The 13,106-nt window shown below is 48.2% G+C and overlaps 1 protein-coding gene across 1 annotated transcript; it reads left to right on the plus strand.

The window, feature by feature from the left end:
- The first annotated feature begins 4,526 nt into the window (after positions 1 to 4,526).
- Positions 4,527 to 12,981, plus strand: igsf8 (immunoglobulin superfamily, member 8). The gene is made up of 7 exons (XM_029149665.3): positions 4,527 to 4,950; positions 6,691 to 7,071; positions 7,287 to 7,766; positions 9,340 to 9,515; positions 9,602 to 9,854; positions 9,931 to 10,374; positions 10,857 to 12,981. The coding sequence occupies exons 1-7, from the start codon at positions 4,896 to 4,898 to the stop codon at positions 10,982 to 10,984; spliced, it is 1,917 nt and encodes a 638-aa protein (XP_029005498.1). The 5' UTR covers positions 4,527 to 4,895; the 3' UTR covers positions 10,985 to 12,981.
- Positions 12,982 to 13,106: the final 125 nt, after the last annotated feature.

A 13,106-nucleotide genomic window follows, 5' to 3' on the forward strand; every position in this document is an offset into this window, starting at 1 on the left:
CTTGCAAGCTGCAAAATACATGCACATGTGCTTGTAAACACACACACACACACACACACACACACACACACACACACACACACACACACACACACACACACACACACACATACACACACACACACACGTCATTTTAAACATACATGAATAATTTATCATTTCCGCCCCGCTTCTGAATAACTGTTGTGAAAAATGCCACAATAATTTACATGAATGCACTGAGACAGCAGTACAAAGGAACCACATCTGATTCCAGTCCAGATGGCAACTGGGTTGTTGGTCATTGAAATTCAACAAGTGACAACAATTCTTAAACTTTGTAAGAAACCAGTGACAAGACAGTGCAAACTATCTGATTAAAGATCAATGAATTTGTCGCTGTTGCAGAACAGCTGACGAAACCAACAATAAAACTCTAACTAATCAAAGTAGTCGTCTGTAGAGAGGTTTGAATGCTCAGCCTGTTCAGCTTCACACGTGACATTATATGGACAGATGCAGCTGAAAACAGGAAGCTGATGCAGCTTGTATGTGTTACTGACGCAAAACAATGACTTAGCCGTTTATTATTCATTTTACAACACAACATGTTTAACTTGTCCGTTGCTCATCATCTGCGCGTCTGTTGTAACGTTTGACAGCTGCCCGTTCCGTCCAAGGCCTATTTACTCTAACTATGCCTGGAATGTTAATCTGACTGAATCAAAATGGGATGTGTCATTGTAAAACCTTCGCTGTGGTTAGATTGTTGTTGCAGACAGAGACCTCTGACGATGAACTCGTTCTCAGAGACACACGGTCATCTCTGCTCTGTCTTTCCTCGTGTTTGGTTTGGTTGGTTTGATTAGACGGTATGGCGTTCACATATAAAAACAGAGCTGCAGCGAAAATGGCCACCGTTTTGCATATTGCTGCTGCTGAGCTGTGTCATCTGCTTTTGTTTAGCCCTTGCCTGTCATTGCCCATGTATCATCACCTTCGCACTCAGCCTCGCACAGATTCTGGCCCATGGCCCGTCTTTGTTGTGTGTGGTTGTCTGGATGGGGCGGAGGGGGAAAGACCAGCAGTCAGACCATGCCATATGTTTCCAATACCCCCTAATAGACCTCTGCCGTCCTCCCTTGGCTCCCTACTGCCCTTCCGCCTCGCTTCTGTTCTCTTCTTCTGTGTTTTCTTTCCTCCATGTCCACCAAATGGCCTGTCAGGCTTTTTATTTGTCTATCTGCCGGCGTGCCTGTCTGTGGAGTGGCAGCTAGCTAAAACTATCCTCCAGCCCGGGCCAATTACAGCGTAGAAGACCGCTTCTAACTGCCAGACGGCCGCTAAGGCCTTTTCACACACACAGAGGAACCTAAAAAGGAATGATTCACTGGCATAATGCACATGCGTGCGGTTTTATTCACTCACAATCATTGAAATCACTGTCTGGTAAATACCGAAAATGCTGCTTTTTTGCGATATGCTTAAGAAATAAACAGAAATGGCTTCAACTGATTGGTTAAAACAATTCTGTGGACAACAAAGCTCCTCCTCTGTGCTGTATTTAGTTCATATTCATCATTTAGTGGAACGTAAAACTATAAAAACACGGTTCATCGGGGTACGGCCTGACATCTGGTTTTGCCCTCACATGTATGTCATATATATGTTCGTAATGTTTTTTTAGTTCTCTTTTAAGAGTCATTTCAAGATCTGAAAAGTCCCCTGTTCCAACAAAAACCCCACTGATCAACCTTGCACATTTCCAGTCTGAGACAGTGACCAAAAGATGTCAGACGATGTGGTCAAATGCTTAGCTAAACATTGTTGTTACATTCTGTAATAAAGAGAGGAAACCTACCAAACCCAAGGTCCTCTGAGAGAAAGTTATTAATATCCTGTCAGCAGTAAATTAGCCTTACGTGTCCGTGTCCCTTTACCCTGCCTTTGTTTTGTCTAGCAGTGGTCCTTCCACCCCCACCGCTGGATGACTTTGTGTCCCCTGTAGCGGTGAGACCAAGACAGCGTGGTGATAAAACTGCTGACAGAACTGGAGAACAAATTGAGCCCATACATAGTACATGTGTACATGTGCTCGTCTCATGGACAGATGATATATAGACACTGCACTGCTCCTAAATGTGAGAGGAATAAAGCGAGAACGCCTTGGAGACAGAGATACTCAGAAGCCATGGTTGACGGGAGGAACAGTCGGAGGATGGAGAGAGAAACAAACACCGAGAGGCAGAAACGCTGACTGTCTGTGCCAATGAAAATATCAGAGCAGGAGGGGAAAAAGTGAATGAACTGAAGGTGCCAGTCAAAACAGTGTATACCTACTGTATGTAGTGATGCCACACACAGTGAAAGGATCCCCTTGACAACCCTGGTGAGGTCTCCCCGATGACAGGGGCGTTTGTCTGTCTGTAGCAGTACAAAGTAATTAGAGACAGTCTCCAGTAGGTCACAGTTTAGTCTGTAGTGGCCTTAAAAGAGACAGAGTGGGAGTGAGTGCACAAAGAAGAAGATGGGGAGGAAACTGGGACACAAAGGAAATGAAGACGCTTTATTTTTGAGCAGCATTGTGTTCTGTGGTGGAGGAAGCGTTCAAGACCTTCACAGAGGTTCAGACCACAGGGCATAAAATTCATCACCCAGTGATTATTGCAGTGAGACTGTACAGTCACCCTGAACTCCAAACGGCAACATTAACTTTGACTTTACCTTTACTTTTCTAGAAGCACTGGGCAGATAATGTTAAAAATGATCTGGTACAAACAAATAATAAAACACTGTCAGTCATCCAAGTTAAGCCAGCTTGACCCCTTTGTTGCCTTGATGCATTGAAAATAAGATGAACTTGGTCAAAATCCTTAATGTTGTTCTGAGGGTCTTTGACAATTCTTTTTCATAGTTATACTTTTGTTATCATAAAAAAGAAAAAACATGTCTTCCTAAAACCCAAACAGTTACAAAGGCTTTCAACTTCAAAGACAATTTTGACTTTCAAGCAATGCATCCTGGGGGGTCCTGGTGCTTTTGTTTCTTCAAATATATAATTTAATGATGATAATCATGATTTACTGAGATGAAAATGAAACTGAAGCCTAATATGTCATAATATATCAGGTTTGTTTTACAGCTGCGTCTAGTGCCCTCTAGTGGACACAAATCAAATGGGCGACTTCAGGTAAAACAAAATACTGTAACGTAAAAGATAATGAAATAAAGGGTAAAATAGTTTGGATAAATTTTAGTGATTTCTTATGTATTGTGACTTATTGTAAGAATGGTAATGTGTGATTTATATCTTAAGTCTCTATAAACTATGTTTATACTAGTGTGTAGGATAATGTGCTATACACTGCTATAAATGTATATGTGTTAGAATCTTGGATGTATAATTCTGATTAAACTTAAGTATGAATAGGTTCCTGGAAAATATGCTCAAGCAGAACACTTTAATAAATATATGTGGTCACTTTCCCTGTCTGAGACCACCATAATTTTCTGATACTTGACATTTGATAAGCTGTTAAAGCTATTTATATAATATAAAGAAGCAGAGAATAAACTTGAACAATTACAGTATAACACAGGCATACGCACAACAATACGGCATTTACACATATTTTCCTTTGAAAGGGACCAGACTACAACTTGCACTCGCTGTCCAAACTGATGGAAAACTGGGAAGCACTGAAAGCCATAGGACTGAGGAAGTTTTCTCTGCATGAGTGCCATCCCTCAGTGCTGATGTAGGCTCCTGCTGAAGTCTGCATATCCTGCTCGCCGCCTTGTTAACCCAGAATACCCTAATGACTTCCCCTCTTTCACTGCACAGCCACAGCGTGAAGTCATCCATGTTTCCATGTTGTCTGAGGAAAGGAAACGAAAGGAAAGGAAAGGAAAGTAGACAAGGTAATGGATAAGCGCTACCACTAATGAGTATCACCACATGCATTAGACTCATAACCACATTTAGGATCATATCTCACCCCACTCATCTGTAATGTTTCCCCATTATCAGCCCTAAGCTTTACTAGTTTTACAGGCTCCATTTTAGTTGTGGAAAAATAAACAATTATCCCATGTGATTCATTTACTGCTGAATTAACATGTTGACATGAATTAACCACGTTCACTCTCATAATTATTGAAACGTGTTTTTGTTTTCTGCACTTTGAGCATGTAGGTACTGAGTCCTGCAGTTTAAAGGGAACAACTTAAAGCTGTATTTTGTGATTTATTTTACACGAACAAATACCTTCAGTTTGTGTAGTTTGTGTACTCTGCCGCTCTCAGCGCCTGACTCCTCTTGTACTGTGCGCAGGCGGACTCCATGCGCTGGGCTTTGGCGCCCCCTGGCGGTTCGACCTGCTTCGGACGTCTCTATTGTCATTGGTTCAAAACGCCACCGCGGTTTTCTTGACCAATCACAGTGGCTTGACACACTTCTCTCGGAGCCTATTTGGCGCCTCCCTCTTTCGTTGCACACGCCCCTCTACGCCCCCCCTCACACACCCCAGCGCTCACCCCCTGTGATGCCAGCGGCTCCATGGCTGGACCAGACCGTGTCCGTCGAGGCGGCGTTATCTAAAAACCACGCTCGGGTGTTTATTATGGAGCAGCCGAAGTGTTGACTGTGGAAACGGGCTGAGCACAAGTCTGCACATTCGTTGGCTGCTGCTGATTATAATCTTGACCGTCATTATAATAATTCGCCTGCAGTCTCTCTAATCTAATTTGTCTCGCGCTACGTCTCGCGCGCCGTCGTCGTCGGTTTCCCACGGTGTTCGCGCTTCCCCGTGAAGACAGTCGTCTTCGGGATGAACTATGAACGGCGGTGAGCGCGCGCAGCGACGCGGAGACAATAAAGTGAGTGACCGTAATCCATCTGGGAATCGCGAGGGGAGATGAGGACCGTGATGGCTCCGACGAAAGCCGCGCTGCTCGTGTTTCTACACTGGGGTGAGTGCAGCCTCGTACCCATTCCGTCATTGTTTTCATCATTTGCACCGTGCTTATTTGTGAGGGTTTCTGCCTTTGCTGTGATAAATGCACGGGGCAGGCGCCAACATGTGCCCCGCTTCAGTTTATTGCTCATAATCCAGACGTAAATAATGTGACGATCAATAAACAGAAGCAGGTGTTTTCCAGCGTGTGGTTTGTGGGAAGCACCACTTCACACTGTTGATTTGTCATTTACATTATTGTAAACGCTGCCGTTCTGCAGTTGCCATAACAACCAGCTTCAACCATTAATTTATTTGTTATGGTTTATGTTTTCGACCACTCCTTGTTCTAAAACAGCCTTTGTTTTTTTTTGCTTGGCGTAAAATCACTAAAACAGATGTGCCCCAACTACTTATGAAATGACAATAACATATCATAAATATAAGTAAGTGTTATATTGGCTGCAGTGATCAGCTGTTTTGCTTTGGACTGAGAGGCCGCAGTAAATCATTGATTGACATGGTTAGCATGCTTTCCTAACTGTTAGCCCTCTGGGTGTTTATTTTACAGGTAATACACAATTAACTCAATAAATCCAGTGTGCTTAAAGGCAGTCAAGCTGTTTTGCGTACAGGGGCTAGTTGTGTTAGCATCGTGTGGTGGTCCAACAGGCTTTACTCCGTGGGATCCCCTCATCCTCCACCCCTCGTTGCACAGCATCTAATCCAGACAGTATTGAGCATTGTGACAAGCTTTGGTGTCCCCCAGTCCTATCAGCCCAAGCCCAATGTTAATTAGGACTTGATCCGCTTAAGCCTCCCACTAGTCGCCCATGTTATTATCCATGGGTGTGTTGTGTTATTAGGCTGTCTGACACACACACACACACACACACACACACACACACACACACACACACACACACACACACACACACACACACACACACACGGGTGGCAAGGGAAGTGCCGCACCTGTCTAGTCTTTCTAGTTAAGTTTGAGGTGAATATGGTCCTGATCTGGAACATATTCACTTTTTTTTGACTTGTCACCAGCTGCTCACTGTCAAATTGGAAGAAAGGCAAAACATACCTGCGTAGTTTTTGTACATCTGATCACAAGTCAAAACTCCTTTTCTGTAGAGGAAATAATTTACTTAACAATGTGTGTGAGCGGATGCGGAACCGAGGTTTACGATGCTAATGTTAAACTATTTCTGTAATGCTACTTGTTCGATCGTGGGCTCTTATCTTTGACTGGCAGCAAATATTTTTGCTCCTTATCGGGACAGAAAGTAGAAACTGGTAATAGCATGGGAAGTTTTAGCGTCTGTGTTTAAACAGTCAAAGTTGGTTTGAGCCTCTTTCTGACAGATTCTAAGGGGAAGTGGGGTTTGGGGCCAGACAATGAGACTGTAAAGCAGTGAGGAGCTCTTACTTTTCTATTATTTATATAACATCATACATAGACTATTCATGAGAGCAGACCATTAAAATGACTCCTAACGGAAAGCGTCTCCTTTAAATTTAAAGAATGAGGACGGAGGCCCGCTGAGACGAGCATGTCGTTAAACATGGCCGACCCGGCCCTGGCGCTTTCTATCCGCAGCTGTTTAATGTATTGATTCTCCGTCCGCTCAGGATATCGATCAGTCCGTGCACACGACCCGCAGAAGCGGCAGTCGCCGCCGTCTCGGCTCTTTCCTCGCCACCGTCGCTCACGCTCCCGCGTCCTCTCTGTGCTTTTCTGCCACAGCGCTGCAGCGCGCGGCCTGTCGCGACGTAGCCCTGCCCATCGGACCGCTCCACCGCGTCGCCGGCTTCTCCCTGTCGCTGCCCTGCTCCGTGTCGGGCTACGAGGGCCCGCGGACGCAGGAGTTCGAGTGGTTTCTCTACAGGGACGACAGCCGAGGGCGGCAGATGGGGGTCATCTCCACCAGGGACAAGGGATTCCCCTTCATGCCCTTCCAGGCTCGCGTCCGGAGCGGGGAGGTGAGAGTGGAGAGGGATTCCGGAGACAAGGTCCGGCTGGTGATTCAGAGGCTGCGGCCTGAAGACCAAGGGGTGTACGAGTGCTACACCCCAAGCACCGACAGCACCTACCAGGGCAACTACAGCGCCTCAGTGACAGTCAAAGGTCAGAGAGAAGAAATGAGTTGATTTGGGGACTGTTCTTGACCAACACATATGTACAAATATCTATAATGGCTGGATTTTTAACAGCTTTAGCTTAGTGGTCCAAGTGAAATGTATCAGCAGCAAACAGAAATCACATTTGTCCTGTATTTTCCTCCCACCAGGCTCCGGCAGCAGCTCGTTGTAACGCAATTGTCTGTCTCCGTGCGCACACAGTGATTCCCGACACGCTCCAGATCAGCTACTCGCGCTCGCTCACCGGCCAGCCCGTCCCGGAGGGGGCGGAGCTGGCGCTGACGTGCTCGGCCAGCATCCAGTCGGAGCAGCTCACCCACCTGTCCGTCACCTTCGGGAAGCGCGGCGGCGGCGGTGGCGGCGGCGGCCGCGAGGCCTCGCGGAGCCGAGCGGGAGCGGAGGTCAGCACCGTCAGGGAGATCATCTCCATCGACAACAGGCTGGCGGTGGTGCCCGGACACTCGTACAAGACGCGCTACGACGACGGAGACGTCACGCTGGAGAAGAGGAATGGCGACGGCGGCCAGGGGGTGTACGTGATGAAGATGAGGGCGCTGCAGCCGGACGACAGCGGCTCGTACTTCTGTGAAGCTTCACAGTGGATTCGGGATCCCGACCGATCGTGGCAGAAGATTGCACAGAGGACGCTGGATATTGGCAACCTGACTGTCCAGCAACTAGGTTAGTGTGACTCACTGTGCAAAGCCGTGCCAGGGTTTGGTGTTCCCTCCACTTTATACGTAGGATTTCTTCAGATTGAACTAGACCGAGTTGATGAGAAGATATCAAAAGATCACCTCCACTTGCAGGCTGCACTTTTCCCCCAGTTGCCTCAGAGTTTACGAACCGATACAAACTCAGCTGCTCTTTTCCTCCAGCCCATAAAAGTGACATATGTTCTTAAAAACACCGGACCTGACTCCAGATCCATGTCAGCCTCTAAGGCGCAGCATAAATATTATTTTCTCATAAAAAAAGGTTCCGTTACTGATTCATTTCACTTCTTTGACATCTAAGCTCTGATACTGTAAAATAAAAAAACATCTGAAGTTTGTCAGGTCAAATGTGTTGATCTTCCTGCTGCTGGAGCTGAAGAAGTGGCATCAGCCGGCCTGTTCAGTACACTGGACCGTTTCCAGGTTTCTGACTCATGTTGGGCGATTGTGGTACTTACCGTAATGTCTAGTTCGCTTGCAGGATGACTAAGCAGTTAAAGTCGGACCTGTGCATTAAATGTCAGCCTTGATGACAAACGCACCGTAGTATTATCCTATTATTATTGGTTGAGCTGCGTGTTATTCCCTGAACAAATTCATTATCCCTCAACAAAACTATAAAAATACCTATCTCTCTATATATATAATATTTTCCCATTAAGACATGCAAATGCTTACATTCGAAAAGGCGGACCCATCGAAGGATTGCCTTAAAATGAAGGCGAGAACAGAATTAGCTGCCGCCCCTGTCCCCCGCTCGGCCTCATGACTCTCTCGCTGATTATCCTGCTTTGATGCGATTGCAGGCTGGCGAGTGGAATAACGGCCGCCGCTTGGCTCCGTTTTAAATTCCACGTGCCCGCGTCAGCCTGAACGGATTGAGTCACCTTCTCTCCCACCGCGGCGGCGCGGAGTCAGCAGACGGGGCGGCTGCTGCCGGACCGACCCGTCCGGCGCTCGGACCGACCCGTCCGGCGCTCGGACCGACCCGTCTATTGCTCGGACCGACCCGTCTATTGCTCGGACCGACCCGTCTATTGCTCTGACCCACCTGTCCAGCGCTCGGACCGACCCGTCGTCTGGGAAGCTGGCTCACAGGCGGCTCATGATACTTCACGCTCGTGCACGATAATTAATGTCACTGCTTATTTTTGTAGGCAAAGGAACATGTGGGGAATGCAGCTGAAGTTATTTAGGTCACGTTTTCTCCCGCAGTAAAACACAGAAGTTGAAGCATCGTTGTCGTCATGAATGTGTGCATTGTTTTCTCCACCAGACGCAACAGTTCAGTATTTTTCTGTTGTTTGACTCACACAATGGTCTGACACTTCTCCTTTGTTTACACATGTGCCCTGGTTTCAGTGAGGTGGTAAAATAGGACATCACGCACACAAAGAAGCAGTTAAACACGATAGGGACCTGATTTTTACTTTAGCAGATGTTCAGTTTTACTTGTTCTTTTACTACTTTACTTCGTATCACCGCTGTAAACGTTGAACTTTTTCAAGCCCTCTGCTTCTGTCTCCGTCTCCCATCAGCCGAGTCTCTCAGTGTGGAATCCTCACCTAAAGGGGAGGTGACCCCGCAGATCGGCTCTCCTCTCACCCTGACCTGCCAAGTGATGGGGCTGCCTGCTGAGGTCAAGTTCGGCCTGCTGGTTCAGTGGATGAAGAGGGGCTCCGTGGGCAGCAGTGTGGCGGCTGGGGGAGTGGAGGTGCCGTCAGCTCCATCCTCCGACACTGTGACGTGGATGTTCAACTAAAGTGAAATCTGTGAAGCTAACTAATGCTGTGTTCAAAGGTGGAGGTGGCCCGGATGAGCCCGGATGGCGCTGTGAGCTGGGGCGACGACCTCAGCAGAGCCAGCGGCGGCTCTCTGGAGAAGGTAGCCGAGGGGAAGTACTCCTTGAAGCTGTTCTCCGCCCGGCCCTCGGACTCGGGCGTGTACCGCTGCATGGTCAGTGTGTTTGCTGGGAGATGCAACCCTGGCCCGTCCACTCCCGCCACACTCACCCAGAGGTCTGAGGGAATCACTGTCAACCTGAAGACGGAGCGTAAGCGGCTCGTTTTGATCACGTGAGCGGATCTTTCTCCGCGATGACTCATCTGCCGATGTGGATTCATCCACAGATGTGCTGGTCGCTGCTGTGGCTCAGCTGCCGCGCGGCCCCTTGTTGAAGAGAGGCAGCACCGTCACCCTCATCTGCAACGTCACGGTGACGAGCGCAGGCCCCGCCCACGCCCAGGTCAGCTGGCTGCGCTCGCCGGTCCCCGATCCGGTGGCGCCGAAGGACCGGAGCCCGGCGTCGGACCCGCCCGTTGCAGAGAAGCCCCGGCTGCTGGCCGCTCTCACGCACGACGGCGTGGCCAAGATCTACGCCAACGGCAGCGAGGTCAGCGTTGACCGGCTGTCGGCCGCCAGCTACAGGCTGAGGGTCCACGCAGCAGCGATGGACGATCAGGGCTTGTACGCGTGTCACGCCGAGGTGTGGCAACAGGACCCGCATGGAAGCTGGTACAACACGCGGGCCAAAGCCGAGTCCAGTACAGTGACCGTGTACCTGTACGCCAGAGGTCAGTGTGTTTATGCGCTGCATGAATAGTGTGGACGTATTGAAGTATTTATCTGAGACAGCTTTGTTCCCCTTTTTACACTTTTATCCCTGGCTCTCCCTCCTGGAAGCCTGCCCAGCCTGAATCAATCGAGGTTTATGGGGTGTCAGCACTTTAACCTTCCCCTACAACATTTATTCCACTTATTTGTGGGGTGAAAAGTTCAGTGCAGCAGCAGGTCAAAGTGAGAAACTTTGGTCCCACCCTGGAGGACAGCTGCTGTAATTATCACATGTAAAGTAGTTTTATTCCTAACTTTGGTTGGTGTCAAATGCTAGATTAGGTCCAATCATCGTGTCCTACATATTTCCCAGTCCTGGGATCACAAGGCGTGCTTCCTCCCATCATCGAAGTTGTCTTACTTTGTCAAACATTTGCTCGTGTGCCGTTTTGGTAAAGCGGGACGGCCACACGTGGTCGCGTAACTGTCTTTGTTTCCACAGCTGCCGACCTGCTGCTCATCCCGCTGGTGGTCGGCGTCTCCTCCGCCCTGTTCGTGGGCATTCTCATCGTGGCCACGGTGACCTGCTGCTTCATGAAGCGCCTGGCGAGGCAGCGCGCTCGCAAGTAGGCGGCGCGAGGAGCGAGCGGCGCCGCACGCGGGAGGCGGTGCAGGAAACAACCACCGATGCCAAAAAATTCACTTTATTTTACCCTGCACATCTATTTTTGTATCCAAACCTGACACAACGTATTTGCGCGGTTGCTGCAGATGTTCTGTGACACGGTCCGGAGTCCAAAGGGCGCTGCAGTAACTTTGCTGCTGCTTGTGCTTGTGCTTCATAGTTGCAGCGTGTTGTCGCCAGATGCTGCTCATCCTGTCAGATACCGGCATAGTTACACACTCGACCGTTCACGTTGCTGTTTGGGTTCCTTCCTCGAACGTGGTGTTTTTCTTTTCCGATACGTGATCCACGACGTGCACGTGTGCGTGCGTGCGTGCACGGCTCGGCCTCTGGCACCGCCCCCGACGGTCACGTGAATGCTGATGAGCCGATCCGCGAAGGGAAAGTCGGTGTGAGCGTGGACCTTTCACTGCCTGCAGCCCAGCGCCACTCTGCATGTTAACAAAGCTCCTGTGTGTTACTTAATAAGGAAGGCGCCGACTGAGGACTTTCTGAGGCCAAGACCAACTGAGTACACACTTTTAAACACGAGCTTTTCTCAGCTGATATTCTTTATGCTGGTGGCTTTTCTACACGAACCTGTAGAGGTTTGACAAAGAGAAATGGAAGAAATATCCATTGTGCACTGAGTATGTGAATACTTTATGGAGTTTTGGCTGTTTTATTTTCTTAATGTAAGTGAAAATCCTTTGTGTTTGAAATGTTACAGCGGTACCTTATGCTCCTTTAAAGCACTTGTATACAAATGGGACTGGGACCAAAGCCCCTTCATTTTCTTCTCTTACTTGATTTCTTCCAGCTGTGTGTGTGTGTGTGTGTGTGTGTGTGTGTGTGTGTGTGTGTGTGTGTGTGTGTGTGTGTGTGTGTGTGTGTGTGTGTGTGTGTGTGTGTGTGTGTGTGTGTGTGTGTGAGAGAATAATGCTTTTGTTGCTCTCGACAACTGGAACTGTAAAGAAGGCTTCCCTGTTTATGTCACTGAGGAAAGGAGGTTGTTGTGTTGTTCAGGTTGTGAAGGATTCATGCCTCCAGGGTGAGGCTTTCCGTAGAGACATGTATCCAAGCTCAGCCGTATCAATAGATAATTTAGCGCAGCCCTCGTCATAGTTATCATGCGGTAGAGGCCTCACATTTCTGCTCTCTCACACTCTCTGTCGGACAGATTTACAGTGTCTGAACAATTAAAAGGAGCAATTCTCTCCTCCTCTTCCTGTTAGACGTAGCAATTAGGCAAAGTTTTGGTCATGCATATGATAATTTAAGGTTCTTCATGGAAACGAGGAGGAAGGTGGAATTTGTTATTATGCAGTTTGTGGCTTTCCCCCTGAACATGTTTGGTTTTTTCCAGTTTTTCTGAAAGTCTGGCTTCATTGTCTCTATTGTCTGCGTCCCGTTGGGTCCCCTCCACGTCCTCCCCAACCTGTGCTCTAAACCCCGATTATAAATGTTGCTCACGAACATTAGGGAATAAAATCACAGCTCAGCCCGCTTCCTGAGCCACTTTGTTCCAGATCAAGCACTCAAAGCTGATTTGTTCCCCCGCGTTCGCCCGCCACACGATTACACCATTTCACACGTATCCACACGACGCACGTGCTCTCGGCGGCAGCGCGGGTACGGTGGCATTTCAGACGCCAGCGAGCGAGTATCTGCGTGTTCATCTCTAATCCCTGTTTATGGCGCTGCCCTTCCCCCCACCCCAGTGCGTTACAGTCACCGTGGCTCATCCATTCATGTCACTCTGGTATATGCAGCCAAAGCAAGGAAAGAATGAAAGCTGTGCTCTTTAGCTGATGTGAAGATGACTCAGAGCCTTTTGCGAAGGTGGTTGTTCACTCATGCATCTTGTTGCCACTGAAATATTAAAAGGCTGGTTATTGCTCAGTTTGTTCCTTATGGTGCTTTGGCAAAGCTGCCAGTTGAATAAACCACTCTGGATTTATAATGTCTCTTTTTTTTAATTCCTGTGTGTTCCACTGTTATGATAAAAGCCTGTTTTCAGCACAGACTGAATATTTTCATATCCACTGGAGACGCATGAGCTATTGCAGAGCGTTTGGCCGAGAGCGC

This window comes from Betta splendens, chromosome 5, assembly GCF_900634795.4.
Source record: "Betta splendens chromosome 5, fBetSpl5.4, whole genome shotgun sequence".
Taxonomy (NCBI): Eukaryota; Metazoa; Chordata; class Actinopteri; order Anabantiformes; family Osphronemidae; genus Betta; species Betta splendens.

Coding starts and splice junctions, on each gene's coding strand:
- igsf8 (XM_029149665.3), top strand. CDS start 4,896: ATGAGGACCGTGATGGCTCCGACGAAAGCCGCGCTGCTCGTGTTTCTA. Junction 7,072..7,286: donor CGCCTCAGTGACAGTCAAAG/GTCAGAGAGAAG, acceptor GTGCGCACACAG/TGATTCCCGACACGCTCCAG. Junction 10,375..10,856: donor CGTGTACCTGTACGCCAGAG/GTCAGTGTGTTT, acceptor TTGTTTCCACAG/CTGCCGACCTGCTGCTCATC.